At 54.0% G+C, this 27,745-nt stretch overlaps 1 protein-coding gene across 1 annotated transcript; it reads right to left on the reverse strand.

Annotated features, from left to right (window-relative positions):
- Positions 1–664: 664 nt before the first annotated feature.
- LOC138674950 (sulfotransferase 6B1-like) lies at positions 665–20,218 on the reverse strand. The gene is made up of 6 exons (XM_069762809.1): positions 20,044–20,218; positions 7,200–7,384; positions 6,820–6,946; positions 2,424–2,518; positions 1,914–2,100; positions 665–1,186 (listed from the first exon to the last, which is right to left on the reverse strand). Exons 1-6 carry the CDS (start codon positions 20,180–20,182, stop codon positions 1,068–1,070), a joined length of 852 nt encoding a protein of 283 aa, XP_069618910.1. The 5' UTR covers positions 20,183–20,218; the 3' UTR covers positions 665–1,067.
- Positions 20,219–27,745: the final 7,527 nt, after the last annotated feature.

Below are 27,745 nucleotides of genomic sequence, written 5' to 3' on the forward strand. Positions count from 1 at the left end.
CCCTATGTGTGTCATTTCAGGGGTTTAGGAAGAGCCTAAAGGTGACAAGGGGAACCATAGCTAGATGGATCTGGGACGCCATTAGCTTGGCCTGCTCCGCCAGTAAGCACCAGCTGCAGAGAACTTCAAGGCTCATTCCACCAGGGCTGTGGTGACTTCCTGGGCTGAGAAGGCAGCGACATGGTCCTCTCCATATACTTTCTATAAACAGTACCAACTTGATCTGTCTTATGATGATCTGTCCTTTGGGAGAACGATGATACAAGTGGTGATCCCTCCCTAAAGTGTTTTTGATCTACATAAATCTCTCAGGTGGTGCTGTCATGGGAGAAGGGGAAATATCATCTTAGTTACTTACCGGTAACAGGATTTTACAGAACCCATGACAGCACCCTTATATTCCTCCCTTCTTATCACTAGTGGTGTGCACTTTAAGGGTGAAAATGTTTATGGTGGTGGTTGTGTTACTGCCTGGAGGTCTCTCGTGCCCTGAAACCCACCTGATGCGGAGGAGGGGTGTAGTTTTCCTGTCCTTGATGGGCAGATTCCCTCACTCATGGTGCCGTCATGGGCTCTGTAAATTCTTATTACCGGTAAGTAACTAAGATCTTCCTGTCTATAATATTCTGTGACCTCCGGATACAAAAGATGGACGAGACCAAAAGAGAATGGAAAAGGTTTATTTACAGGAGATATATACAGAAAAGTGCGAGAGGCAACTCAGCCGGGGGGTCACAGCCGGAGCGCGCGAGGAAGGACAGCACGTGGTGCGATGCTCTGCAGGGGTCTGACCTATGGTTCTCTCTGGTGTCAATGTCGCACACATACCACGCTCTCCTCCATGGAGAATCGCCCACAGTATTGGGAGGTTGTACTCCTGAATGTAATCACATAGTAAACAGTCTTATTGGAGGTATCGGAATGGCGGCCCCTATGGCCCCGGCTCTGTTCGGGGCCCTGATTCCCACTAAATGCCGTTATTGACTGCAGCATCCCCAGTTCTGCTCCTCTTTGACCCCGTAAGCTCCACATGGGGGTCGCAGAGGGAGCAGTCGGTGCATCGGACCTCAGTTCTCGTAGTGGATGTGTTTGGCCAGGCTGCTGGCGTCCATCTTTGCTCTGTACGTCTCTTCGAACAGCTGGTTCTGCTTATTGGTGAAGTAGTCCTTCCAGTCCCCGACTGTCCCTGCAGCGAGAAGGAAGACCACAGTGTCAGTCACATCGGGACGCCCGACCCCCGGGAATAGGTGACAGGTCGGGAGTCTACTGGCCCGTAAGGTGGTCGAGGGTCTACTGCCCCATAATGTGGTTGGGGGTCTACTACCCCATAAGGTTGTCAGGGGGGTCTACTGTCTCGTAAGGTGGTCGGGGGTCTACTGCCCCATAAGGTGATCAAGTTGGGGGTCTACTGCCCCGTAAGGTGATTGGGGGTCTACTGCCCCATAAGGTGGTTGGGGGTCTAATGCCCCATAAGGTGGTTGGGGGTCTACTGCCCCATAAGGTGGTTGGGGGTCTACTTCCCCATAAGGTTGTCAGGGGTCTACTGCCCCATAAGGTTGTCAGGGGTCTACTGCTCCATAACGTGGTTGTGGGTCTACTGCCCCATAAGGTGGTCAAGTCGGGGGTCTACTGCCCCGTAAGGTGGTCGAGAGTCTACTGCCCCATAACGTGGTTGGGGTTCTACTGCCCTATAAGGTTGTCAGGGGGGGTCTACTGTCTCGTAAGGTGGTCGGGGGTCTACTGCCCCATAAGATTGTCAGGTTGGGGGTCTACTGTTTCATAAGGTCGTCGGGGGTCTACTGCCCTATAAGGTGGTCAAGTTGGGGGTCTGCTGTCTCGTAAGGTGGTCGGGGGTCTACTGTTCCATAAGATGGTCGGGGGCCACATGTGGTCATTGTGTTGGGGGGTCTCACCTTTGCGGAATATCAGCCTCTTGTTGGAGGTGAGGGCGCACACCGTGGGGCTCAGGTCGCTGATCTCATTCTCTGCGCCGATCTTCATCTCCGAGAACGACGTTTTCTTGCAAATTTCATGGATTTCACTATCATTAATGTTGATCCCTAGGAAACTGCTGATCTTCCTGACCGACTGGAAAGGATCCTGCAGTATGACATCATAGATAACTACTACTCCCAGCATGCACTGTGCACCTGCAGGACGACATAGATTACTACTACTATAACTACTACTACTCCCAGCGTGCACTGTGCACCTGCAGGACGACATAGATTACTACTACTCCCAGCGTGCACTGTGCACCTGCAGGACGACATAGATAACTACTACTATAACTACTACTACTCCCAGCGTGCACTGAGCACATGATGACTGGATGGGGGTTTACATGGAGGATTGTGAGCGCCCCCTGGTGGCTGCCCATGTCCCCAGGCTGCTGTTGACTCCTATGGGCTTTGTTTTCTCACCTTCTTCATGGCCTCGTAGTAGAGGAAGAGCGTCCCCATCTCGTTCCTGTGCTGCTCCCAGCTCCAGATGTGATCGAACCAGGAGCCGCAGACCACTGTAAAGTGGGGACAGGTGATTACACGGTGATTACACGGTGATTACACAGCTGCTGGAGCCAATTCACACATTAGAAAGGCGCAGATTTGTTCTGGAATGTGACATTTAGGCTCTGAAGATCTCTGCAGGTCCGAATACATAGTAACGAGCCATTCAGCTGTGAGCAGCACCAGATCCAACCAATACTACACTGGATGCAAAAGTGACAAAACTCAGGAGCGATCTGAGCTCATGTCTGCACTGATACACTGTAACAAGTCTTCAGCTGGGGGAGTCCAAACAATGTCATATACTGGCAACAAGCAAAGCTACTACACATGGAAAATAGCAGTCCGGCCCGTCCTCCCCGGAGCTGCTGATTGTGATTTCCCCGTCCTCCCCAGAGCTGCTGATTGTGATTTCCCCCGTCCTCCCCGGAGCTGCTGATTGTGATTTCCCCCGTCCTCCCAGGAGCTGCTGATTGTGATTTCCCCGTCCTTCCCGGAGCTGCTGATTGTGATTTCCCCGTCCTCCCCAGAGCTGCTGATTATGATTTCCCCGTCCTCCCCAGAGCTGCTGATTGTGATTTCCCCCGTCCTCCCAGGAGCTGCTGATTGTGATTTCCCCGTCCTTCCCGGAGCTGATGATTGTGATTTCCCTGTCCTTCCCGGAGCTGCTGATTGTGATTTCCCCGTCCTCCCCGGAGCTGCTGATTGTGATTTCCCCGTCCTCCCCAGAGCTGCTGATTATGATTTCCCCGTCCTCCCCAGAGCTGCTGATTGTGATTTCCCCCGTCCTCCCAGGAGCTGCTGATTGTGATTTCCCCGTCCTTCCCGGAGCTGATGATTGTGATTTCCCCCGTCCTCCCCAGAGCTGCTGATTGTGATTTCCCCCGTCCTCCCAGGAGCTGCTGATTGTGATTTCCCCGTCCTCCCCAGAGCTGCTGATTATGATTTCCCCGTCCTCCCCGGAGCTGCTGATTGTGATTTCCCCGTCCTTCCCGGAGCTGCTGATTGTGATTTCCCTGTCCTTCCCGGAGCTGCTGATTGTGACTTCCCCATCCTCCCCGTAGCTGCTGATTGTGATTTCCCCGTCCTCCCCAGAGCTGCTGATTGTGATTTCCCCGTCCTCCCCAGAGCTGCTGATTGTGATTTCCCTGTCCTCCCCGGAGCTGCTGATTGTGACTTCCCCGTCCTCCCCGGAGCTGCTGAATGTGATTTCCCCGTCCTCCCCGGAGCTGCTGAATGTGACTTCCCCGTCCTCCCCGGAGCTGCTGATTGTGATTTCCCCGTCCTCCCCGGAGCTGCTGATTGTGATTTCCCCGTCCTCCCCGGAGCTGCTGATTGTGATTTCCCCGTCCTTCCCAGAGCTGCTGATTGTGATTTCCCTGTCCTCCTCAGAGCTGCTGATTGTGATTTCCCCGTCCTCCCCAGAGCTGCTGATTGTGATTTCCCCGTCCTCCCCGTAGCTGCTGATTGTGATTTCCCCGTCCTCCCCAGAGCTGCTGATTGTGATTTCCCCCGTCCTCCCCAGAGCTGCTGATTGTGATTTCCCTGTCCTCCTCGGAGCTGCTGATTGTGACTTCCCCGTCCTCCCCGTAGCTGCTGATTGTGATTTCCCCGTCCTCCCCAGAGCTGCTGATTGTGATTTCCCCGTCCTCCCCAGAGCTGCTGATTGTGATTTCCCTGTCCTCCTCGGAGCTGCTGATTGTGACTTCCCCATCCTCCCCGTAGCTGCTGATTGTGATTTCCCCGTCCTCCCCAGAGCTGCTGATTGTGATTTCCCCGTCCTCCCCAGAGCTGCTGATTGTGATTTCCCCGTCCTCCCAGGAGCTGCTGATTGTGATTTCCCCGTCCTCCCAGGAGCTGCTGATTGTGATTTCCCTGTCCTCCCCGGAGCTGCTGATTGTGACTTCCCCGTCCTCCCCGGAGCTGCTGAATGTGACTTCCCTGTCCTTCCCGGAGCTGCTGATTGTGATTTCCCCGTCCTCCCCGGAGCTGCTGATTGTGATTTCCCCGTCCTCCCCGGAGCTGCTGATTGTGATTTCCCTGTCCTCCTCAGAGCTGCTGATTGTGATTTCCCTGTCCTCCCCAGAGCTGCTGATTGTGATTTCCCCGTCCTCCCCAGAGCTGCTGATTGTGATTTCCCCGTCCTCCCTAGAGCTGCTGATTATGATTTCCCTGTCCTCCCCAGAGCTGCTGATTGTGACTTCCCCGTCCTCCCCAGAGCTGCTGATTGTGATTTCCCCGTCCTCCCCAGAGCTGCTGATTGTGATTTCCCCGTCCTCCCCGGAGCTGCTGATTATGATTTCCCCCGTCCTCCCCGGAGCTGCTGATTGTGATTTCCCCGTCCTCCCTAGAGCTGCTGATTGTGATCTCCCCGTCCTCCCCAGAGCTGCTGATTGTGATTTCCCCGTCCTCCCCGGAGCTGCTGATTGTGATTTCCCCGTCCTCCCCGGAGCTGCTGATTGTGATTTCCCCGTCCTCCCCAGAGCTGCTGATTATGCTGATTATGATTTCCCCGTCCTCCCCAGAGCTGCTGATTGTGATTTCCCCGTCCTCCCCAGAGCTGCTGATTGTGATTTCCCCGTCCTCCCCAGAGCTGCTGATTGTGATTTCCCCGTCCTCCCCAGAGCTGCTGATTGTGATTTCCCCGTCCTCCCCAGAGCTGCTGATTGTGATTTCCCCGTCCTCCCCAGAGCTGCTGATTGTGATTTCCCCGTCCTCCCCAGAGCTGCTGATTATGATTTCCCCGTCCTCCCCAGAGCTGCTGATTGTGATTTCGCCGTCCTCTCCAGAGCTGCTGATTGTGATTTCTGGAGCAGTCGGTTCTGTCCTCTGTCCCAGCAATCAGGGCCCAGAGCAGTCGGTTGTGTCCAAGTGATCAGGGCCCAGGGTAGTCGGTTCTGTCCTCTGTCCCAGCGATCAGGGCCCAGAGCAGTCGGTTCTGTCCTCTGTCCCAGCGATCAGGGCCCAGAGCAGTCGGTTGTGTCCCAGAAATCAGGGCCCAGGATAGTCGGTTGTGTCCAAGCGATCAGGGCCCAGGGTAGTCGGTTCTGTCCTCTGTCCCAGCGATCAGGGCCCAGAGCAGTCGGTTCTGTCCTCTGTCCCAGTGATCAGGGCCCAGAGCAGTCGGTTCTGTCCTCTGTCCCAGCGATCAGGGCCCAGAGCAGTCGGTTGTGTCCCAGAAATCAGGGCCCAGGATAGTCGGTTGTGTCCAAGCGATCAGGGCCCAGGGTAGTCGGTTCTGTCCTCTGTCCCAGCGATCAGGGCCCAGAGCAGTCGGTTCTGTCCTCTGTCCCAGTGATCAGGGCCCAGAGCAGTCGGTTCTGTCCTCTGTCCCAGCGATCAGGGCCCAGAGCAGTCGGTTGTGTCCCAGAAATCAGGGCCCAGGGTAGTCGGTTCTGTCCTCTGTTCCAGCGATCAGGGCCCAGGGTAGTCGGTTCTGTCCTCTGTTCCAGCGATCAGGGCCCAGGGTAGTCGGTTCTGTCCTCTGTTCCAGCGATCAGGGCCCAGGGTAGTCGGTTCTGTCCTCTGTCCCAGCGATCAGGGCCCAGAGCAGTCGGTTCTGTCCTCTGTCCCAGTGATCAGGGCCCAGAGCAGTCGGTTCTGTCCTCTGTCCCAGCGATCAGGGCCCAGGGTAGTCGGTTCTGTCCTCTGTCCCAGCGATCAGGGCCCAGGGCAGTCGGTTCTGTCCTCTGTCCCAGCGATCAGGGCCCAGAGCAGTCGGTTGTGTCCCAGAAATCAGGGCCCAGGGTAGTCGGTTCTGTCCTCTGTTCCAGCGATCAGGGCCCAGGGTAGTCGGTTCTGTCCTCTGTCCCAGCGATCAGGGCCCAGGGCAGTCGGTTCTGTCCTCTGTCCCAGCGATCAGGGCCCAGGGCAGTCGGTTCTGTCCTCTGTCCCAGCGATCAGGGCCCAGGGCAGTCGGTTCTGTCCTCTGTCCCAGCGATCAGGGCCCAGGGCAGTCGGTTCTGTCCTCTGTCCCAGCGATCAGGGCCCAGAGCAGTCGGTTGTGTCCCAGAAATCACGGCCCAGGGTAGTCGGTTCTGTCCTCTGTTCCAGCGATCAGGGCCCAGAGCAGCTGGTTCTGTCCTCTGTTCCAGCGATCAGGGCCCAGAGCAGCTGGTTCTGTCCTCTGTACCAGCGATCAGGGCCATTTAGCAGCCCTGTCCCCATGTCACAGGACTCTTATCTGGACACGTGCAAGGCCCCATACAATCTATTACGCAGAGATTTGTCAGCTGAGAGCCCCAGGTCAGGAGGCTGCTGCTACAGCCACACATGAAATCACCAATCATTCATCCTAAATGATGGGAGTTACCTTCCCCGTGCAGGAACATATCCAGGTAAGTACTCCAGGACTCGATGGTCGGCAGGTCAGGGTTATCTCTGTAGTAGTGAAATAAAGACACGGCCGTGTCCTTAGGATTGCGGATGATGTAGATCGCCTGCGGGAAAGGTGCAATGTGTTATAGGTGGTCTCCGACCCATGCAGAGGTTCTCCCACCCCTGCAAAGGCTCTCCCATCCCTGCAAGGCTCTCCCACACCTGCACAGCGTCTCCCACACCTGCACAGGTTCTCCCACCCCTGCACAGGGTCTCCCATCCCTGCACAGGCTCTCCCACACCTGCAAAGGCTTTCCCACCCCTGCACAGGTTCTCCCACCCCTGCACAGGTTCTCCCACCCCACAGACCCTCACCTTGCACTTCTTGGCTTTGAAGTCTTTGGGGAGCATGTCATAGTTCAGGTGGGTCGGGATGATCCTCTTCGTGGTCACATTGCTCAGCTCTTCCAGTTTTGATATGTCTCCAAACTCAATGGGGGATGTCAGTGCGACTTTGGAGGAGTAGAGAAGCTTCATGATCTCGGCCAACCAGTGAGTTCCTGGAGAAAGCGACAAGTCAGCGAGCGAAAGGCACCGACCATAGGGCCACAATCTGACCACCATCACCCCTCCATGAATCTGCACTCTGTACGATGGCTTGGCTAAAATACTACTATAGTCTCCCCTGCTTCCCTCCTCCAGCTGTGGGGTCTTATTGTCTCCCCTGCTTCCCTCCTCTAGCTGTGGGGTCTTATTGTCACCCCTGCTTCCCTCCTCTGTGGGGTCTTATTGTCTCCCCTGCTTCCCTCCTCTGTGGGGTCTTATTGTCTCCCCTGCTTCCCTTCTCTAGCTGTGGGGTCTTATTGTCTCCCCTGCTTCCCTCCTCTGTGGGGTCTTATTGTCTCCCCTGCTTCCCTCCTCTGTGGGGTCTTATTGTCTCCCCTGCTTCCCTCCTCCAGCTGTGGGGTCTTATTGTCTCCCCTGCTTCCCTACTCTAGCTGTGGGGTCTTATTGTCTCCCCTGCTTCCCTTCTCTAGCTGTGGGGTCTTATTGTCTCCCCTGCTTCCCTCCTCTGTGGGGTCTTATTGTCTCCCCTGCTTCCCTCCTCCAGCTGTGGGGTCTTATTGTCTCCCCTGCTTCCCTTCTCTAGCTGTGGGGTCTTATTGTCTCCCCTGCTTCCCTTCTCTAGCTGTGGGGTCTTATTGTCTCCCCTGCTTCCCTCCTCTGTGGGGTCTTATTGTCTCCCCTGCTTCCCTCCTCTGTGGGGTCTTATTGTCACCCCTGCTTCCCTCCTCTGTGGGGTCTTATTGTCTCCCCTGCTTCCCTCCTCTGTGGGCTCTTATTGTCTCCCCTGCTTCTCTCCTCTGTGGGGTCTTATTGTCTCCCCTGCTTCCCTCCTCTAGCTGTGGGGTCTTATTGTCTCCCCTGCTTCCCTCCTCTAGCTGTGGGGTCTTATTGTCTCCCCTGCTTCCCTCCTCTAGCTGTGGGGTCTTATTGTCTCCCCTGCTTCCCTCCTCTGTGGGGTCTTATTGTCTCCCCTGCTTCCCTCCTCTGTGGGGTCTTATTGTCTCCCCTGCTTCCCTCCTCTAGCTGTGGGGTCTTATTGTCTCCCCTGCTTCCCTCCTCTGTGGGGTCTTATTGTCTCCCCTGCTTCCCTCCTCTGTGGGGTCTTATTGTCTCCCCTGCTTCCCTCCTCTGTTGGGTCTTATTGTCTCCCCTGCTTCCCTCCTCTGTGGGGTCTTATTGTCTCCCCTGCTTCTCTCCTCTGTGGGGTCTTATTGTCTCCCCTGCTTCTCTCCTCTGTGGGGTCTTATTGTCTCCCCTGCTTCTCTCCTCTGTGGGGTCTTATAGTCTCCCCTGCTTCCCTCCTCTAGCTGTGGGGTCTTATTGTCTCCCCTGCTTCCCTCCTCTGTGGGGTCTTATTGTCATCCCTGCTTCCCTCCTCTAGCTGTGGGGTCTTATTGTCTCCCCTGCTTCCCTCCTCTAGCTGTGGGGTCTTATTGTCTCCCCTGCTTCCCTTCTCTAGCTGTGGGGTCTTATTGTCTCCCCTGCTTCCTTCCTCTAGCTGTGGGGTCTTATTGTCTCCCCTGCTTCCTTCCTCTAGCTGTGGGGTCTTATTGTCTCCCCTGCTTCCCTTCTCTAGCTGTGGGGTCTTATTGTCTCCCCTGCTTCCCTTCTCTAGCTGTGGGGTCTTATTGTCTCCCCTGCTTCCCTTCTCTAGCTGTGGGGTCTTATTGTCTCCCCTGCTTCCCTTCTCTAGCTGTGGGGTCTTATTGTCTCCCCTGCTTCCCTTCTCTCCTCTGTGGGGTCTTATTGTCTCCCCTGCTTCCCTCCTCTAGCTGTGGGGTCTTATTGTCTCCCCTGCTTCCCTTCTCTAGCTGTGGGGTCTTATTGTCTCCCCTGCTTCTCTCCTCTAGCTGTGGGGTCTTATTGTCTCCCCTGCTTCCCTCCTCTGTGGGGTCTTATTGTCTCCCCTGCTTCTCTCCTCTGTGGGGTCTTATTGTCTCCCCTGCTTCCTTCCTCTAGCTGTGGGGTCTTATTGTCTCCCCTGCTTCTCTCCTCTAGCTGTGGGGTCTTATTGTCTCCCCTGCTTCCCTCCTCTGTGGGGTCTTATTGTCTCCCCTGCTTCTCTCCTCTGTGGGGTCTTATTGTCTCCCCTGCTTCCTTCCTCTAGCTGTGGGGTCTTATTGTCTCCCCTGCTTCCTTCCTCTAGCTGTGGGGCCTTATTGTCTCCCCTGCTTCCCTCCTCTGTGGGGTCTTATTGTCTCCCCTGCTTCCCTCCTCTAGCTGTGGGGTCTTATTGTCTCCCCTGCTTCCCTCCTCTAGCTGTGGGGTCTTATAGTCTCCCCTGCTTCCCTCCTCTAGCTGTGGGGTCTTATTGTCTCCCCTGCTTCCCTCCTCTGTGGGGTCTTATTGTCTCCCCTGCTTCCCTCCTCTAGCTGTGGGGTCTTATAGTCTCCCATGCTTCCCTCCTCTGTGGGGTCTTATTGTCTCCCCTGCTTCTCTCCTCTGTGGGGTCTTATTGTCTCCCCTGCTTCCCTCCTCTGTGGGGTCTTATTGTCTCCCCTGCTTCCCTCCTCTAGCTGTGGGGTCTTATTGTCTCCCCTGCTTCCCTTCTCTAGCTGTGGGGTCTTCTTGTCTCCCCTGCTTCCCTCCTCTAGCTGTGGGGTCTTATTGTCTCCCCTGCTTCCCTCCTCTAGCTGTGGGGTCTTATTGTCTCCCCTGCTTCCCTTCTCTAGCTGTGGGGTCTTCTTGTCTCCCCTGCTTCCCTCCTCTAGCTGTGGGGTCTTATTGTCTCCCCTGCTTCTCTCCTCTAGCTGTGGGGTCTTATAGTCTCCCCTGCTTCCCTCCTCTAGCTGTGGGGTCTTATTGTCTCCCCTGCTTCCCTCCTCTGTGGGGTCTTATTGTCTCCCCTGCTTCTCTCCTCTGTGGGGTCTTATTGTCTCCCCTGCTTCTCTCCTCTGTGGGGTCTTATTGTCTCCCCTGCTTCCCTCCTCTGTGGGGTCTTATTGTCTCCCCTGCTTCCCTCCTCTGTGGGGTCTTATTGTCTCCCCTGCTTCCCTTTTCTTTGGGGTCTTATTGTCTCCCCTGCTTCCCTCCTCTTTGGGGTCTTATTGTCTCCCCTGCTTCCCTCCTCTGTGGGGTCTTATTGTCTCCCCTGCTTCCCTCCTCTAGCTGTGGGGTCTTATTGTCTCCCCTGCTTCCTTCCTCTAGCTGTGGGGTCTTATTGTCTCCCCTGCTTCCCTCCTCTAGCTGTGGGGTCTTATTGTCTCCCCTGCTTCCCTCCTCTGTGGGGTCTTATTGTCTCCCCTGCTTCCTTCCTCTAGCTGTGGGGTCTTATTGTCTCCCCTGCTTCCCTCCTCTAGCTGTGGGGTCTTATTGTCTCCCCTGCTTCCCTCCTCTAGCTGTGGGGTCTTATTGTCTCCCCTGCTTCCCTCCTCTGTGGGGTCTTATTGTCTCCCCTGCTTCCCTCCTCTGTGGGGTCTTATTGTCTCCCCTGCTTCCTTCCTCTAGCTGTGGGGTCTTATTGTCTCCCCTGCTTCCCTCCTCTAGCTGTGGGGTCTTATTGTCTCCCCTGCTTCTCTCCTCTGTGGGGTCTTATTGTCTCCCCTGCTTCCTTCCTCTAGCTGTGGGGTCTTATTGTCTCCCCTGCTTCTCTCCTCTAGCTGTGGGGTCTTATTGTCTCCCCTGCTTCTCTCCTCTAGCTGTGGGGTCTTATTGTCTCCCCTGCTTCTCTCCTCTAGCTGTGGGGTCTTATTGTCTCCCCTGCTTCCCTCCTCTGTGGGGTCTTATTGTCTCCCCTGCTTCCCTCCTCTAGCTGTGGGGTCTTATTGTCTCCCCTGCTTCTCTCCTCTAGCTGTGGGGTCTTATTGTCTCCCCTGCTTCCCTCCTCTGTGGGGTCTTATTGTCTCCCCTGCTTCCCTCCTCTTTGGGGTCTTATTATCTCCCCTGCTTCCCTCCTCTAGCTGTGGGGTCTTATTGTCTCCCCTGCTTCCCTCCTCTTTGGGGTCTTATTGTCTTCTGTGCTTCCCTCCTCTGTGGAGTCTTATTGTCTCCCCTGCTTCCCTCCTCTAGCTGTGGGGTCTTATTGTCTCCCCTGCTTCCCTCCTCTGTGGGGTCTTATTGTCTCCCCTGCTTCCCTACTCTAGCTGTGGGGTCTTATTGTCTCCCCTGCTTCCCTTCTCTAGCTGTGGGGTCTTATTGTCTCCCCTACTTCCCTCCTCTGTGGGGTCTTATTGTCTCCCCTGCTTCCCTCCTCCAGCTGTGGGGTCTTATTGTCTCCCCTGCTTCCCTTCTCTAGCTGTGGGGTCTTATTGTCTCCCCTGCTTCCCTTCTCTAGCTGTGGGGTCTTATTGTCTCCCCTGCTTCCCTCCTCCAGCTGTGGGGTCTTATTGTCTCCCCTGCTTCCCTCCTCTGTGGGGTCTTATTGTCTCCCCTGCTTCTCTCCTCTAGCTGTGGGGTCTTATTGTCTCCCCTGCTTCCCTCCTCTGTGGGGTCTTATTGTCTCCCCTGCTTCCCTCCTCTGTGGGGTCTTATTGTCTCCCCTGCTTCCCTCCTCTTTGGGGTCTTATTGTCTTCTGTGCTTCCCTCCTCTGTGGAGTCTTATTGTCTCCCCTGCTTCCCTCCTCTAGCTGTGGGGTCTTATTGTCTCCCCTGCTTCCCTCCTCTGTGGGGTCTTATTGTCTCCCCTGCTTCCCTCCTCCAGCTGTGGGGTCTTATTGTCTCCCCTGCTTCCCTCCTCCAGCTGTGGGGTCTTATTGTCTCCCCTGCTTCCCTCCTCTGTGGGGTCTTATTGTCTCCCCTGCTTCCCTCCTCTGTGGGGTCTTATTGTCTCCCCTGCTTCCCTCCTCCAGCTGTGGGGTCTTATTGTCTCCCCTGCTTCCCTCCTCTAGCTGTGGGGTCTTATAGTCTCCCCTGCTTCCCTCCTCTAGCTGTGGGGTCTTATTGTCTCCCCTGCTTCCCTCCTCTGTGGGGTCTTATTGTCTCCCCTGCTTCCCTCCTCCAGCTGTGGGGTCTTATTGTCTCCCCTGCTTCCCTACTCTAGCTGTGGGGTCTTATTGTCTCCCCTGCTTCCCTTCTCTAGCTGTGGGGTCTTATTGTCTCCCCTGCTTCCCTCCTCTGTGGGGTCTTATTGTCTCCCCTGCTTCCCTCCTCCAGCTGTGGGGTCTTATTGTCTCCCCTGCTTCCCTTCTCTAGCTGTGGGGTCTTATTGTCTCCCCTGCTTCCCTTCTCTAGCTGTGGGGTCTTATTGTCTCCCCTGCTTCCCTTCTCTAGCTGTGGGGTCTTATTGTCTCCCCTGCTTCCCTCCTCCAGCTGTGGGGTCTTATTGTCTCCCCTGCTTCCCTCCTCTGTGGGGTCTTATTGTCTCCCCTGCTTCCCTCCTCTGTGGGGTCTTATTGTCTCCCCTGCTTCTCTCCTCTAGCTGTGGGGTCTTATTGTCTCCCCTGCTTCCCTCCTCTGTGGGGTCTTATTGTCTCCCCTGCTTCCCTCCTCTGTGGGGTCTTATTGTCTCCCCTGCTTCTCTCCTCTGTGGGGTCTTATTGTCTCCCCTGCTTCTCTCCTCTGTGGGGTCTTATTGTCTCCCCTGCTTCCCTCCTCTGTGGGGTCTTATTGTCTCCCCTGCTTCCCTCCTCTGTGGGGTCTTATTGTCTCCCCTGCTTCCCTTTTCTTTGGGGTCTTATTGTCTCCCCTGCTTCCCTCCTCTTTGGGGTCTTATTGTCTCCCCTGCTTCCCTCCTCTGTGGGGTCTTATTGTCTCCCCTGCTTCCCTCCTCTAGCTGTGGGGTCTTATTGTCTCCCCTGCTTCCTTCCTCTAGCTGTGGGGTCTTATTGTCTCCCCTGCTTCCCTCCTCTAGCTGTGGGGTCTTATTGTCTCCCCTGCTTCCCTCCTCTGTGGGGTCTTATTGTCTCCCCTGCTTCCTTCCTCTAGCTGTGGGGTCTTATTGTCTCCCCTGCTTCCCTCCTCTAGCTGTGGGGTCTTATTGTCTCCCCTGCTTCCCTCCTCTAGCTGTGGGGTCTTATTGTCTCCCCTGCTTCCCTCCTCTGTGGGGTCTTATTGTCTCCCCTGCTTCCCTCCTCTGTGGGGTCTTATTGTCTCCCCTGCTTCCTTCCTCTAGCTGTGGGGTCTTATTGTCTCCCCTGCTTCCCTCCTCTAGCTGTGGGGTCTTATTGTCTCCCCTGCTTCTCTCCTCTGTGGGGTCTTATTGTCTCCCCTGCTTCCTTCCTCTAGCTGTGGGGTCTTATTGTCTCCCCTGCTTCTCTCCTCTAGCTGTGGGGTCTTATTGTCTCCCCTGCTTCCCTCCTCTAGCTGTGGGGTCTTATTGTCTCCCCTGCTTCTCTCCTCTAGCTGTGGGGTCTTATTGTCTCCCCTGCTTCCCTCCTCTGTGGGGTCTTATTGTCTCCCCTGCTTCCCTCCTCTAGCTGTGGGGTCTTATTGTCTCCCCTGCTTCTCTCCTCTAGCTGTGGGGTCTTATTGTCTCCCCTGCTTCCCTCCTCTGTGGGGTCTTATTGTCTCCCCTGCTTCCCTCCTCTTTGGGGTCTTATTATCTCCCCTGCTTCCCTCCTCTAGCTGTGAGGTCTTATTGTCTCCCCTGCTTCCCTCCTCTTTGGGGTCTTATTGTCTTCTGTGCTTCCCTCCTCTGTGGAGTCTTATTGTCTCCCCTGCTTCCCTCCTCTAGCTGTGGGGTCTTATTGTCTCCCCTGCTTCCCTCCTCTGTGGGGTCTTATTGTCTCCCCTGCTTCCCTACTCTAGCTGTGGGGTCTTATTGTCTCCCCTGCTTCCCTTCTCTAGCTGTGGGGTCTTATTGTCTCCCCTGCTTCCCTCCTCTGTGGGGTCTTATTGTCTCCCCTGCTTCCCTCCTCCAGCTGTGGGGTCTTATTGTCTCCCCTGCTTCCCTCCTCTGTGGGGTCTTATTGTCTCCCCTGCTTCCCTTCTCTAGCTGTGGGGTCTTATTGTCTCCCCTGCTTCCCTTCTCTAGCTGTGGGGTCTTATTGTCTCCCCTGCTTCCCTCCTCCAGCTGTGGGGTCTTATTGTCTCCCCTGCTTCCCTCCTCTGTGGGGTCTTATTGTCTCCCCTGCTTCCCTCCTCTGTGGGGTCTTATTGTCTCCCCTGCTTCTCTCCTCTAGCTGTGGGGTCTTATTGTCTCCCCTGCTTCCCTCCTCTGTGGGGTCTTATTGTCTCCCCTGCTTCCCTCCTCTGTGGGGTCTTATTGTCTCCCCTGCTTCCCTCCTCTGTGGGGTCTTATTGTCTCCCCTGCTTCCCTCCTCTAGCTGTGGGGTCTTATTGTCTCCCCTGCTTCTCTCCTCTAGCTGTGGGGTCTTATTGTCTCCCCTGCTTCCCTCCTCTGTGGGGTCTTATTGTCTTCTGTGCTTCCCTCCTCTGTGGGGTCTTATTGTCTCCCCTGCTTCCCTCCTCTGTGGGGTCTTATTGTCTCCCCTGCTTCCCTACTCTAGCTGTGGGGTCTTATTGTCTCCCCTGCTTCCCTTCTCTAGCTGTGGGGTCTTATTGTCTCCCCTGCTTCCCTCCTCTGTGGGGTCTTATTGTCTCCCCTGCTTCCCTCCTCCAGCTGTGGGGTCTTATTGTCTCCCCTGCTTCCCTCCTCTGTGGGGTCTTATTGTCTCCCCTGCTTCCCTTCTCTAGCTGTGGGGTCTTATTGTCTCCCCTGCTTCCCTTCTCTAGCTGTGGGGTCTTATTGTCTCCCCTGCTTCCCTCCTCCAGCTGTGGGGTCTTATTGTCTCCCCTGCTTCCCTCCTCTGTGGGGTCTTATTGTCTCCCCTGCTTCCCTCCTCTGTGGGGTCTTATTGTCTCCCCTGCTTCCCTCCTCTAGCTGTGGGGTCTTATTGTCTCCCCTGCTTCCCTCCTCTAGCTGTGGGGTCTTATTGTCTCCCCTGCTTCCCTCCTCTGTGGGGTCTTATTGTCTCCCCTGCTTCCCTCCTCTAGCTGTGGGGTCTTATTGTCTCCCCTGCTTCTCTCCTCTGTGGGGTCTTATTGTCTCCCCTGCTTCTCTCCTCTAGCTGTGGGGTCTTATTGTCTCCCCTGCTTCCCTCCTCTGTGGGGTCTTATTGTCTCCCCTGCTTCCCTCCTCTGTGGGGTCTTATTGTCTCCCCTGCTTCCTTCCTCTAGCTGTGGGGTCTTATTGTCTCCCCTGCTTCCCTCCTCTGTGGGGTCTTATTGTCTCCCCTGCTTCCCTCCTCTGTGGGGTCTTATTGTCTCCCCTGCTTCTCTCCTCTAGCTGTGGGGTCTTATTGTCTCCCCTGCTTCCCTCCTCTGTGGGGTCTTATTGTCTCACCTGCTTCCCTCCTCTTTGGGGTCTTATTGTCTTCTGTGCTTCCCTCCTCTGTGGGGTCTTATTGTCTCCCCTGCTTCCCTCCTCTAGCTGTGGGGTCTTATTGTCTCCCCTGCTTCCCTCCTCTGTGGGGTCTTATTGTCTCCCCTGCTTCTCTCCTCTGTGGGGTCTTATTGTCTCCTCTGCTTCCCTCCTCTAGCTGTGGGGTCTTATTGTCTCCTCTGCTTCCTTCCTCTAGCTGTGGGGTCTTATTGTCTCCCCTGCTTCTCTCCTCTAGCTGTGGGGTCTTATTGTCTCCCCTGCTTCCCTCCTCTGTGGGGTCTTATTGTCTCCCCTGCTTCCCTCCTCTTTGGGGTCTTATTGTCTCCCCTGCTTCCCTCCTCTTTGGGGTCTTATTATCTCCCCTGCTTCCCTCCTCTTTGGGGTCTTATTGTCTTCTGTGCTTCCCTCCTCTTTGGGGTCTTATTATCTCCCCTGCTTCCCTCCTCTGTGGGGTCTTATTGTCTCCCCTGCTTCTCTCCTCTAGCTGTGGGGTCTTATTGTCTCCCCTGCTTCTCTCCTCTAGCTGTGGGGTCTTATAGTCTCCCCTGCTTCCCTCCTCTAGCTGTGGGGTCTTATTGTCTCCCCTGCTTCCCTCCTCTGTGGGGTCTTATTGTCTCCCCTGCTTCCTTCCTCTAGCTGTGGGGTCTTATTGTCTCCCCTGCTTCCCTCCTCTGTGGGATCTTATTGTCTCCCCTGCTTCCCTCCTCTGTTGGGTCTTATTGTCTCCCCTCCTTCCCTCCTCTGTGGGGTCTTATTGTCTCCCCTGCTTCTCTCCTCTAGCTGTGGGGTCTTATTGTCTCCCCTGCTTCCCTCCTCTGTGGGGTCTTATTGTCTCCCCTGCTTCCCTTTTCTTTGGGGTCTTATTGTCTCCCCTGCTTCCCTCCTCTTTGGGGTCTTATTGTCTCCCCTGCTTCCCTCCTCTGTGGGGTCTTATTGTCTCCCCTGCTTCCCTCCTCTAGCTGTGGGGTCTTATTGTCTCCCCTACTTCCTTCCTCTAGCTGTGGGGTCTTATTGTCTCCCCTGCTTCCCTCCTCTAGCTGTGGGGTCTTATTGTCTCCCCTGCTTCCCTCCTCTGTGGGGTCTTATTGTCTCCCCTGCTTCCTTCCTCTAGCTGTGGGGTCTTATTGTCTCCCCTGCTTCCCTCCTCTGTGGGGTCTTATTGTCTCCCCTGCTTCCTTCCTCTAGCTGTGGGGTCTTATTGTCTCCCCTGCTTCTCTCCTCTAGCTGTGGGGTCTTATTGTCTCCCCTGCTTCCCTCCTCTGTGGGGTCTTATTGTCTCCCCTGCTTCTCTCCTCTAGCTGTGGGGTCTTATTGTCTCCCCTGCTTCCCTCCTCTGTGGGGTCTTATTGTCTCCCCTGCTTCCCTCCTCTTTGGGGTCTTATTATCTCCCCTGCTTCCCTCCTCTAGCTGTGGGGTCTTATTGTCTCCCCTGCTTCTCTCCTCTAGCTGTGGGGTCTTATTGTCTCCCCTGCTTCCCTCCTCTAGCTGTGGGGTCTTATTGTCTCCCCTGCTTCCCTCCTCTTTGGGGTCTTATTGTCTCCCCTGCTTCCCTCCTCTAGCTGTGGGGTCTTATTGTCTCCCCTGCTTCCCTCCTCTAGCTGTGGGGTCTTATTGTCTCCCCTGCTTCCCTCCTCTAGCTGTGGGGTCTTATTGTCTCCCCTGCTTCCTTCCTCTAGCTGTGGGGTCTTATTGTCTCCCCTGCTTCCCTCCTCTAGCTGTGGGGTCTTATTGTCTCCCCTGCTTCTCTCCTCTGTGGGGTCTTATTGTCTCCCCTGCTTCCTTCCTCTAGCTGTGGGGTCTTATTGTCTCCCCTGCTTCTCTCCTCTAGCTGTGGGGTCTTATTGTCTCCCCTGCTTCCCTCCTCTGTGGGGTCTTATTGTCTCCCCTGCTTCCCTCCTCTTTGGGGTCTTATTATCTCCCCTGCTTCCCTCCTCTAGCTGTGGGGTCTTATTGTCTCCCCTGCTTCTCTCCTCTAGCTGTGGGGTCTTATTGTCTCCCCTGCTTCCCTCCTCTTTGGGGTCTTATTGTCTTCTGTGCTTCCCTCCTCTGTGGAGTCTTATTGTCTCCCCTGCTTCCCTCCTCTAGCTGTGGGGTCTTATTGTCTCCCCTGCTTCCCTCCTCTTTGGGGTCTTATTGTCTTCTGTGCTTCCCTCCTCTGTGGGGTCTTATTGTCTCCCCTGCTTCCCTCCTCTGTGGGGTCTTATTGTCTCCCCTGCTTCCCTCCTCTAGCTGTGGGGTCTTATTGTCTCCCCTGCTTCCCTCCTCTGTGGGGTCTTATTGTCTCCCCTGCTTCCCTCCTCTGTGGGGTCTTATTGTCACCCCTGCTTCCCTCCTCTAGCTGTGGGGTCTTATTGTCTCCCCTGCTTCCCTCCTCTGTGGGGTCTTATTGTCTCCCCTGCTTCCCTCCTCTGTGGGGTCTTATTGTCTCCCCTGCTTCCCTCCTCTAGCTGTGGGGTCTTATTGTCTCCCCTGCTTCCCTCCTCTGTGGGGTCTTATTGTCTCCCCTGCTTCTCTCCTCTAGCTGTGGGGTCTTATTGTCTCCCCTGCTTCCCTCCTCTGTGGGGTCTTATTGTCTCCCCTGCTTCCCTCCTCTGTGGGGTCTTATTGTCTTCTGTGCTTCCCTCCTCTGTGGAGTCTTATTGTCTCCCCTGCTTCCCTCCTCTAGCTGTGGGGTCTTATTGTCTCCCCTGCTTCCCTCCTCTGTGGGGTCTTATTGTCTCCCCTGCTTCTCTCCTCTAGCTGTGGGGTCTTATTGTCTCCCCTGCTTCCCTCCTCTGTGGGGTCTTATTGTCTCCCCTGCATCCCTCCTCTGTGGGGTCTTATTGTCTCCCCTGCTTCCCTCCTTTTTGGGGTCTTATTGTCTTCTGTGCTTCCCTCCTCTAGCTGTGGGGTCTTATTGTCTCCCCTGCTTCCCTCCTCTAGCTGTGGGGTCTTATTGTCTCCCCTGCTTCCCTCCTCTGTGGGGTCTTATTGTCTCCCCTGCTTCCCTCCTCTGTGGGGTCTTATTGTCTCCCCTGCTTCTCTCCTCTGTGGGGTCTTATTGTCTCCTCTGCTTCCCTCCTCTAGCTGTGGGGTCTTATTGTCTCCCCTGCTTCCCTCCTCTAGCTGTGGGGTCTTATTGTCTCCCCTGCTTCCCTCCTCTGTGGGGTCTTATTGTCTCCCCTGCTTCCCTCCTCTAGCTGTGGGGTCTTATTGTCTCCCCTGCTTCTCTCCTCTAGCTGTGGGGTCTTATTGTCTCCTCTGCTTCCCTCCTCTAGCTGTGGGGTCTTATTGTCTCCCCTGCTTCCCTCCTCTGTGGGGTCTTATTGTCTCCCCTGCTTCTCTCCTCTGTGGGGTCTTATTGTCTCCCCTGCTTCCCTCCTCTAGCTGTGGGGTCTTATTGTCTCCCCTGCTTCTCTCCTCTAGCTGTGGGGTCTTATTGTCTCCCCTGCTTCCCTCCTCTAGCTGTGGGGTCTTATTGTCTCCCCTGCTTCCCTCCTCTGTGGGGTCTTATTGTCTCCCCTGCTTCCTTCCTCTAGCTGTGGGGTCTTATTGTCTCCCCTGCTTCCCTCCTCTAGCTGTGGGGTCTTATTGTCTCCCCTGCTTCCCTCCTCTGTGGGGTCTTATTGTCTCCCCTGCTTCCCTCCTCTGTGGGGTCTTATTGTCTTCCCTGCTTCTCTCCTCTGTGGGGTCTTATTGTCTTCCCTGCTTCTCTCCTCTAGCTGTGGGGTCTTATTGTCTCCCCTGCTTCCCTCCTCTTTGGGGTCTTATTGTCTCCCCTGCTTCCCTCCTCTTTGGGGTCTTATTGTCTCCCCTGCTTCCCTCCTCTTTGGGGTCTTATTGTCTTCTGTGCTTCCCTCCTCTGTGGGGTCTTATTGTCTCCCCTGCTTCTCTCCTCTAGCTGTGGGGTCTTATTGTCTCCCCTGCTTCCCTCCTCTTTGGGGTCTTATTGTCTCCCCTGCTTCCCTCCTCTGTGGGGTCTTATTGTCTCCCCTGCTTCCCTCCTCTTTGGGGTCTTATTGTCTCCCCTGCTTCCCTCCTCTTTGGGGTCTTATTATCTCCCCTGCTTCCCTCCTCTTTGGGGTCTTATTATCTCCCCTGCTTCCCTCCTCTGTGGGGTCTTATTATTACCTCTAATTTCAATGGTAATATGTCAAAGAAAGTTTAGAGAATCAGCAGTAAGTTTCCCGCACTCCATTTGGCAGTAACAAGAAGCTGGGATAGGGGGCGCTATCTGCGAGGTCCTTTTTTTCCTCTGCCTCTAGAAACCTGGTGACCGTCTTCTCCATTCTCATGGCTTTCGAGGCTCTGCGGTGTGAGGACTCAGCATACAGCTCCCCGTATCTCAGCTCCTGAGTGTTACCCACACAAACGTTATACTATAGATGTATAAAGCAGAAAACTCGTAATTACCAGATTTTGGGTAGGAGACGAGAAGGAGATCGTCCTCCCGAGCCTGGAATCCATCCAAGGACTTGAGCAGGTCCACAGACGAGCGGGTGGTGAAGGGGATGCCATTGAAGACGTGGATGAGATCTGTGTGGAGAGACATGGTGGAGCCCTCTGGGGTGCGGCAGTGACCGTGGCCCCGATGTCAGGGTTTATATAGTGGGAGAAGGGGCGGCTTCCCACCCGTTACCTTGTAGCCTATTGATTATAAACAACAGAAGTTATCAGGAAGTTTATGGCTTCTAATGACTCAGCCGATACATTGTAACAGAGGCGCTCTGATACATTCTTTATATATTTCTGATAGTTGAGCCTTTATGTATGGAATGAACCCACTGACATCGCATCGGGCCCTTATCACAGCCAGGACTGTAATGGCCCCTTTATCTTCATCCTGGTGGTGACAAGGACAGAAATCAATTCATTTATAAGAATAAGGAGCCAATAATCGGTTATAATGATCGCTTTCGTGCTGTGTCACTCTGACGCCTGATACAAAATAAGTAAATATCGAAGCTTCAGATCCTGGGGAAATCCTTCATTTTATGCTGTGGGGGCTGTGAGCAGCAATCAGCAGTGCGGTGCCACGTTACCCGGAGACCAGGGGCGAATCTAGGCTTGCCTGCATCTGGGGCAAGGGTTCAGTTTGGCGCCCCTACTATACACAGACTGAGCAGTTGTCATGTGGCTGCTCGTACGTGATTTGCCAACAAGCTGATCTTCCTAATTCTCTCAATATTCAGTGAAAACCTACAGCTGCGGCTTCATTGAGAGCAGCAGGAAAAGAAGCTTGTCAGCCCATGACCCTGAGTATGAAAATCACATATGAGTGGTCACGTGGCGACCGCAACATCCCAGAGCACCTAGCTGAGATCATACAGCCAGTGCCCATAGATCGGGCAGCACGGATCCACTGTCAGGTTCACTTTAATGCTCCTAACTGTAGTAACCCTTAACATGTTACATGGCATAACACTTTATTAACATAGTTATGTATCACATTATCTGGCAAGTTATGGATTGCTACATGTGTACAGAATCAGAACTAGTAACCGTAAAGGAATAAGTCACCAGAACCTCTTCATGAATACAACACCAGAATCACAATCAGTGCAAAAATACATCACCTGAGCCACCATCAGTACAAGAATACATCACCATAACCACCATCAGTACAGGAATACGTCAGAAGAACCACCATCAGCACAAGAATACATCACCCGAACCATCATCAGTACAGGAATACGTCAGAAGAACCACCATCAGTACAAGAATACATCACCCGAACCATCATCAGTACAGGAATACGTCAGAAGAACCACCATCAGCACAAGAATACATCACCCGAACCATCATCAGTACAGGAATACGTCAGAAGAACCACCATCAGTACAAGAATACATCACCCGAACCATCATCAGTACAGGAATACGTCAGAAGAACCATCATTAGTACAATAATACATCACCTGAGCCACCATCAGTACAAGAATACATCACCCGAACCATCATCAGTACAGGAATACGTCAGAAGAACCACCATCAGTACAAGAATACATCACCCGAACCATCATCAGTACAGGAATACGTCAGAAGAACCACCATCAGCACAAGAATACATCACACGAACCATCATCAGTACAGGAATACGTCAGAAGAACCATCATCAGTACAATAATACATCACCAGAACCACAATCAGTACAATAATACCTCACCCAAACCACCATCAGTACAAGTATACGTCAGAAGAACCACCATCAGTACTTGAATGCAGCACCAGAACCTTCATCAGTACGTGAGCTTAGTACAGCGATCAACTGTAAGGTCAGATCAGCCCTAAATACAATTATATCTCGTGAACATACAACTCCCAGTATGTCATTAACAATGGTAAGGAGATGCTGGGAGTTGTTGTTAACAGCCATGTTCAGACTATGGACCATACAAGAACCACAGAACTGATGAGACACAGGCAGGATCACAGATAAACACTTATATCCAGGTACTTTATAGGTGACATCTTCTATGATTGGAGTTGTTCTTTCTTTCTTCTCTATCTTGACCAGATGCCATGATGACTTTTCACATCCACAGCTGTTTTCTGCAGACTTCTCTCTTCTGCAGCACATCCCGACATGGTGCCCTTAATAGTAACAGTGTTGTTACAATATTCCTGAATAGAAATATCTGCCCTATACTGAGCCCCTGAGTAATCGCCCCTCAATGTGCCCCCTGCACATAATATGCCCCAACACTGTGCTTCTTATGGAACATGCCCTCCACTTTGTAATATTGCCTCCTCGCTGTCCGCCCTTATTAGCTGTACCACCAGTGTGCCGCCCTGATTAGGTATAACTGCTACACTGTCCACTTGTATAAAAGGCACACTGTCCCTATGTTAAATGTCCGCCACCACGCTGCCCCCTTTCCATACTGGACTGGGTCCCCTCTTTTATAAGTCCTGTCACACTGTGTCCCCCGATACTGCCCAGTCTTTATACTGTGCCCCCTGGCAGCGGGCGTTGGCATTATAAACATTCTCCCTGCGGCCGACAGTTTCTCAGCTGACTCAAACTGAATCCCCCTACAGGGTGGCAGAAAAATACTCGCCACTGGGGGGCACCTCGGACCACCACATGAGGAAGCCCTGAAGCCACCCCCTGATGCCCCACAACACATTTCCTGCCTGTCCCCCTAGTATTGTCCCTGCAGGAAACATTCAAGCTATGGTAAATACTGTGTGACAAAAAAAGAAGTATGATGGGAGTCAGAACTATGGGGGCAGAAATCCCAGGTCATCACCTCTACCACTCCGTCATGTGTAACGTCTGTGATGTTCCCGTCCTGTGTGCCACATGTCATGTGTGTGATGCATTGTGTGCACTGATCTGGGTCTCATGTCCTGTCTGCTGTCCTGTGTGCACTGTCCTGTGTGCCATGTCCTGTGTGCACTGTCCTGTGTGCCATGTCCTGTGTGCGATGTCCTGTGTGCCATGTCCTGTGTGCCATGTCCTGTGTGCGATGTCCTGTGTGCACTGTCCTGTGTGCCATGTCCTGTGTGCCATGTCCTGTGTGCCATGTCCTGTGTGCACTGTCCTGTGTGCCATGTCCTGTGTGCACTGTCCTGTGTGCACTGTCCTGTGTGCCATGTCCTGTGTGCACTGTCCTGTGTGCCATGTCCTGTGTGCGATGTCCTGTGTGCGATGTCCTGTGTGCGATGTCCTGTGTGCACTGTCCTGTGTGCCATGTTCTGTGTGCGCTGTCCTGTGTGCACTGTCCTGTGTGCCATGTCCTGTGTGCGATATCCTGTGTGCGATGTCCTGTTTGTGATGTCCTGTGTGCCATGTCCTGTGTGCACTGTCCTGTGTGCCATGTCCTGTGTGCACTGTCCTGTGTGCGATGTCCTGTGTGCGATGTCCTGTTTGTGATGTCCTGTGTGCGCTGTCCTGTGTGCCATGTCCTGTGTGCGATGTCCTGTGTGCACTGTCCTGTGTGCGATATCCTGTGTGTCATGTCCTGTGTGTCATGTCCTGTGTGCACTGTCCTGTGTGCCATGTCCTGTGTGCACTGTCCTGTGTGCCATGTCCTGTGTGCGATGTCCTGTGTGCACTGTCCTGTGTGCCATGTCCTGTGTGCACTGTCCTGTGTGCGATGTCCTGTGTGCGATGTCCTGTGTGCGATGTCCTGTGAGCGATGTCCTGTGTGTGATGTCCTGTGTGCGATGTCCTGTGTGCGATGTCCTGTGTGCGCTGTCCTGTGTGCACTGTCCTGTGTGTGCGCTGTCCTGTGTGCCATGTCCTGTGTGCCATGTCCTGTGTGCGATGTCCTGTGTGCACTGTCCTGTTTGTGATGTCCTGTGTGCCATGTCCTGTGTGCGCTGTCCTGTGTGCCATGTCCTGTGTGCACTGTCCTGTGTGCCATGTCCTGTGTGCGATGTCCTGTGTGCGATGTCCTGTGTGCCATGTCCTGTGTGCGATGTCCTGTGTGCACTGTCCTGTTTGTGATGTCCTGTGTGTGATGTCCTGTGTGTGATGTTCTTTGTGTGATGTATTGTGTTCGATGTCCTGTGTGTAATGTCCTGTGTGTGATGTCCTGTGTGTGATGTCCTGTGTGTGATGTCCTGTGTGCACTGTCCTGTTTGTGATGTCCTGTGTGCCATGTCCTGTGTGCCATGTCCTGTGTGCACTGTCCTGTGTGTGATGTCCTGTGTGTCATGTCCTGTGTGCACTGTCCTGTGTGCCATGTCCTGTGTGCGATGTCCTGTGTGCGATGTCCTGTGTGCCATGTCCTGTGTGCACTGTCCTGTGTGTGATGTCCTGTGTGCACTGTCCTGTGTGTGATGTCCTGTGTGTCATGTCCTGTGTGCACTGTCCTGTGTGCCATGTCCTGTGTGCCATGTCCTGTGTGCGATGTCCTGTGTGCACTGTCCTGTTTGTGATGTCCTGTGTGTCATGTCCTGTGTGTAATGTCCTGTGTGTCATGTCCTGTGTGCACTGTTCTGTGTGCGATGTCCTGTGTGTCATGTCCTGTGTGTGATGTCCTGTGTGTAATGTCCTGTGTGTCATGTCCTGTGTGCCATGTCCTGTGTGTAATGTCCTGTGTGCCATGTCCTGTGTGTGATGTTCTTTGTGTGATGTATTGTGTTCGATGTCCTGTGTGTCATCTCCTGTGTGTGATGTCCTGTGTGTGATGTCCTGTGTGTGATGTTCTTTGTGTGATGTCCTGTGTGCCATGTTCTGTGTGCGATGTCCTGTGTGCGATGTTCTGTGTGCGATGTCCTGTGTGTGATGTCCTGTGTGTAATGTCCTGTGTGCCATGTCCTGTGTGTAATGTCCTGTGTGTCATGTCCTGTGTGTGATGTTCTTTGTGTGATGTATTGTGTTCGATGTCCTGTGTGTGATGTCCTGTGTGTGATGTCCTGTGTGTGATGTTCTTTGTGTGATGTATTGTGTTCGATGTCCTGTGTGTCATGTCCTGTGTGCGATGTCCTGTGTGTCATGTCCTGTGTGTCATGTCCTGTGTGCGATGTCCTGTGTGCCATGTTCTGTGTGTGATGTCCTGTGTGCGATGTCCTGTGTGCCATGTTCTGTGTGTGATGTCCTGTGTGCGATGTCCTGTGTGCCATGTTCTGTGTGTGATGTCCTGTGTGCGATGTCCTGTGTGCCATGTCCTGTGTGTGATGTCCTGTGTGCGATGTCCTGTGTGCGATGTCCTGTGTGCCATGTCCTGTGTTCAATGTCCTGTGTGTGATGTCCTGTGTGTGATGTCCTGTGTGTGATGTCCTGTGTGTGATGTTCTTTGTGTGATGTATTGTGTTCGATGTCCTGTGTGTAATGTCCTGTGTGTGATGTCCTGTGTGTGATGTCCTGTGTGTGATGTATTGTGTTCGATGTCCTGTGTGTAATGTCCTGTGTGCCATGTCCTGTGTGTAATGTCCTGTGTGTGATGTTCTTTGTGTGATGTATTGTGTTCGATGTCCTGTGTGTAATGTCCTGTGTGTGATGTCCTGTGTGCGATGTCCTGTGTGTCATGTCCTGTGTGCCATGTCCTGTGTGCCATGTTCTTTGTGTGATGTCCTGTGTGTGATGTCCTGTGTGCCATGACCTGTGTGCACTGTCCTGTGTGCCATGTCCTGTGTGTGATGTTCTTTGTGTGATGTATTGTGTTCGATGTCCTGTGTGTGATGTCCTGTGTGTAATGTCCTGTGTGCACTGTCCTGTGTGCACTGTCCTGTGTGCGAAGTCCTGTGTGTGATGTCCTGTGTGTCATGTCCTGTGTGTGATGTTCTTTGTGCGATGTCCTGTGTGCGATGTCCTGTGTGTGATGTTCTTTGTGCGATGTCCTGTGTGCACTGTCCTGTGTGCCATGTCCTGTGTGCGATGTCCTGTGTGCGATGTCCTGTGTGCGATGTCCTGTGTGCGATGTCCTGTGAGTGATGTCCTGTATGCGATGTCCTGTTTGCGATGTCCTGTGTGCGATGTCCTGTGTGCGATGTCCTGTGTGTGATGTCCTGTGTGCCATGTCCTGTGTGCCATGTCCTGTGTGCGATGTCCTGTGTGCGATGTCCTGTGTGCCATGTTCTGTGTGCGATGTCCTGTGTGTAATGTTCTGTGTGCGATGTCCTGTGTGTAATGTCCTGTATGCACTGTCCTGTGTGTGATGTCCTGTGTATCATTTCATGTGTGTGATGTTCTTTGTGTGATGTATTGTGTGCGCTGTGCCTTGTGTCACGTGTCATGTCCTGTGCCTTGTGCCATGTCCTGTGTGCCATGTTCTGTGTGCCATGTCCTGTGTGCGCTGTGCCATGTGCCATGTTCTGTGTGTGATGTCCCGTGTGCGATGTCCTGTGTGCGATGTCCTGTGTGCGATGTCCTGTGTGCCATGTCCTGTGTGCGATGTCCCGTGTGCGATGTCCCGTGTGCGATGTCCTGTGTGCACTGTCCTGTGTGCGATGTCCCGTGTGCCATGTTCCGTGTGTCATGTCCTGTGTGCCATGTCCTGTGTGCCATGTCCTGTGTGCGATGTCCTGTGTGCGATATCCTGTGTGCGATGTCCTGTGTGCGATGTCCTGTGTGCACTGTCCTGTGTGTGATGTCCCGTGTGCCATGTTCTGTGTGTCATGTCCTGTGTGTCATGTCCTGTGTGCCATGTCCTGTGTGCCATGTCCTGTGTGCCATGTTCTTTGTGTGATGTCCTGTGTGCGATGTCCTGTGTGCCATGTCCTGTGTGCCATTTCCTGTGTGCGATGTCTTGTGTCTGCCATGTCATGTGTGCGATGTCCCGTGTGTGATGTCCTGTGTGCGATGTCCTGTGAGTGATATCCTGTGTGCGATGTCCTGTGTGTGATGTCCTGTGAGTGATATCCTGTGTGTGATGTCCTGTGTGCGATGTCCTGTGTGTGATGTCCTGTGTGCGATGTCCTGTGTGTGATGTCCTGTGAGTGATGTCCCGTGTGTGATGTCCCGTGTGCGATGTCCCGTGTGCGATGTTCTGTGTGCGATGTCCTGTGTGCGATGTCCTGTGTGCGATGTTCTGTGTGCGATGTCCTGTGTGCGATATCCTGTGTGTGATGTCCTGTGTGCGATGTCCTGTGTGCGATGTCCTGTGAGTGATGTCCTGTGTGCCATGTCCTGTGTGTCATGTCCTGTGTGTCATGTCCTGTGTGTCATGTCCTGTGTGTCATGTCCTGTGTGTCATGTCCTGTGTGCACTGTCCTGTGTGCGATGTCCTGTGTGCGATGTCCTGTGAGTGATGTCCTGTGTGCGATGTCCTGTGTGCGATGTCCTGTGTGCGATGTCCTGTGTGCGATGTCCTGTGTGCCATGTCCTGTGTGCCATTTCCTGTGTGCAATGTCTTGTGTCTGCCATGTCATGTGTGCGATGTCCTGTGTGCGATGTCCTGTGTGCGATGTCCTGTGTGTGATGTCCTGTGAGTGATGTCCTGTGTGCGATGTCCTGTGTGCGATGTCCTGTGAGTGATGTCCTGTGTGCGATGTCCTGTGTGCGATGTCCTGTGTGCGATGTCCTGTGTGCGATGTCCTGTGTGCGATGTCCTGTGTGCGATGTCCTGTGTGCGATGTCCTGTGAGTGATGTCCTGTGTGCGATGTCCTGTGTGCGATGTCCTGTGTGCGATGTTCTGTGTGCGATGTCCTGTGTGCGATGTCC

This window comes from Ranitomeya imitator, chromosome 4 (assembly GCF_032444005.1).
Source record: "Ranitomeya imitator isolate aRanImi1 chromosome 4, aRanImi1.pri, whole genome shotgun sequence".
NCBI lineage: Eukaryota > Metazoa > Chordata > Amphibia > Anura > Dendrobatidae > Ranitomeya > Ranitomeya imitator.

Bases quoted from the DNA above. Each gene is read 5' to 3' on its own strand.
- LOC138674950 (XM_069762809.1), bottom strand. From the start codon at position 20,182: ATGTCTCTCCACACAGATCTCATCCACGTCTTCAATGGCATCCCCTTC. The intron at 7,385-20,043 runs GTAATTACGAGT...CGCTTTCTCCAG, and splicing joins CGTCTCCTACCCAAAATCTG to GAACTCACTGGTTGGCCGAG. The intron at 2,101-2,423 runs GTGAGAAAACAA...GTCATACTGCAG, and splicing joins ACTACGAGGCCATGAAGAAG to GATCCTTTCCAGTCGGTCAG.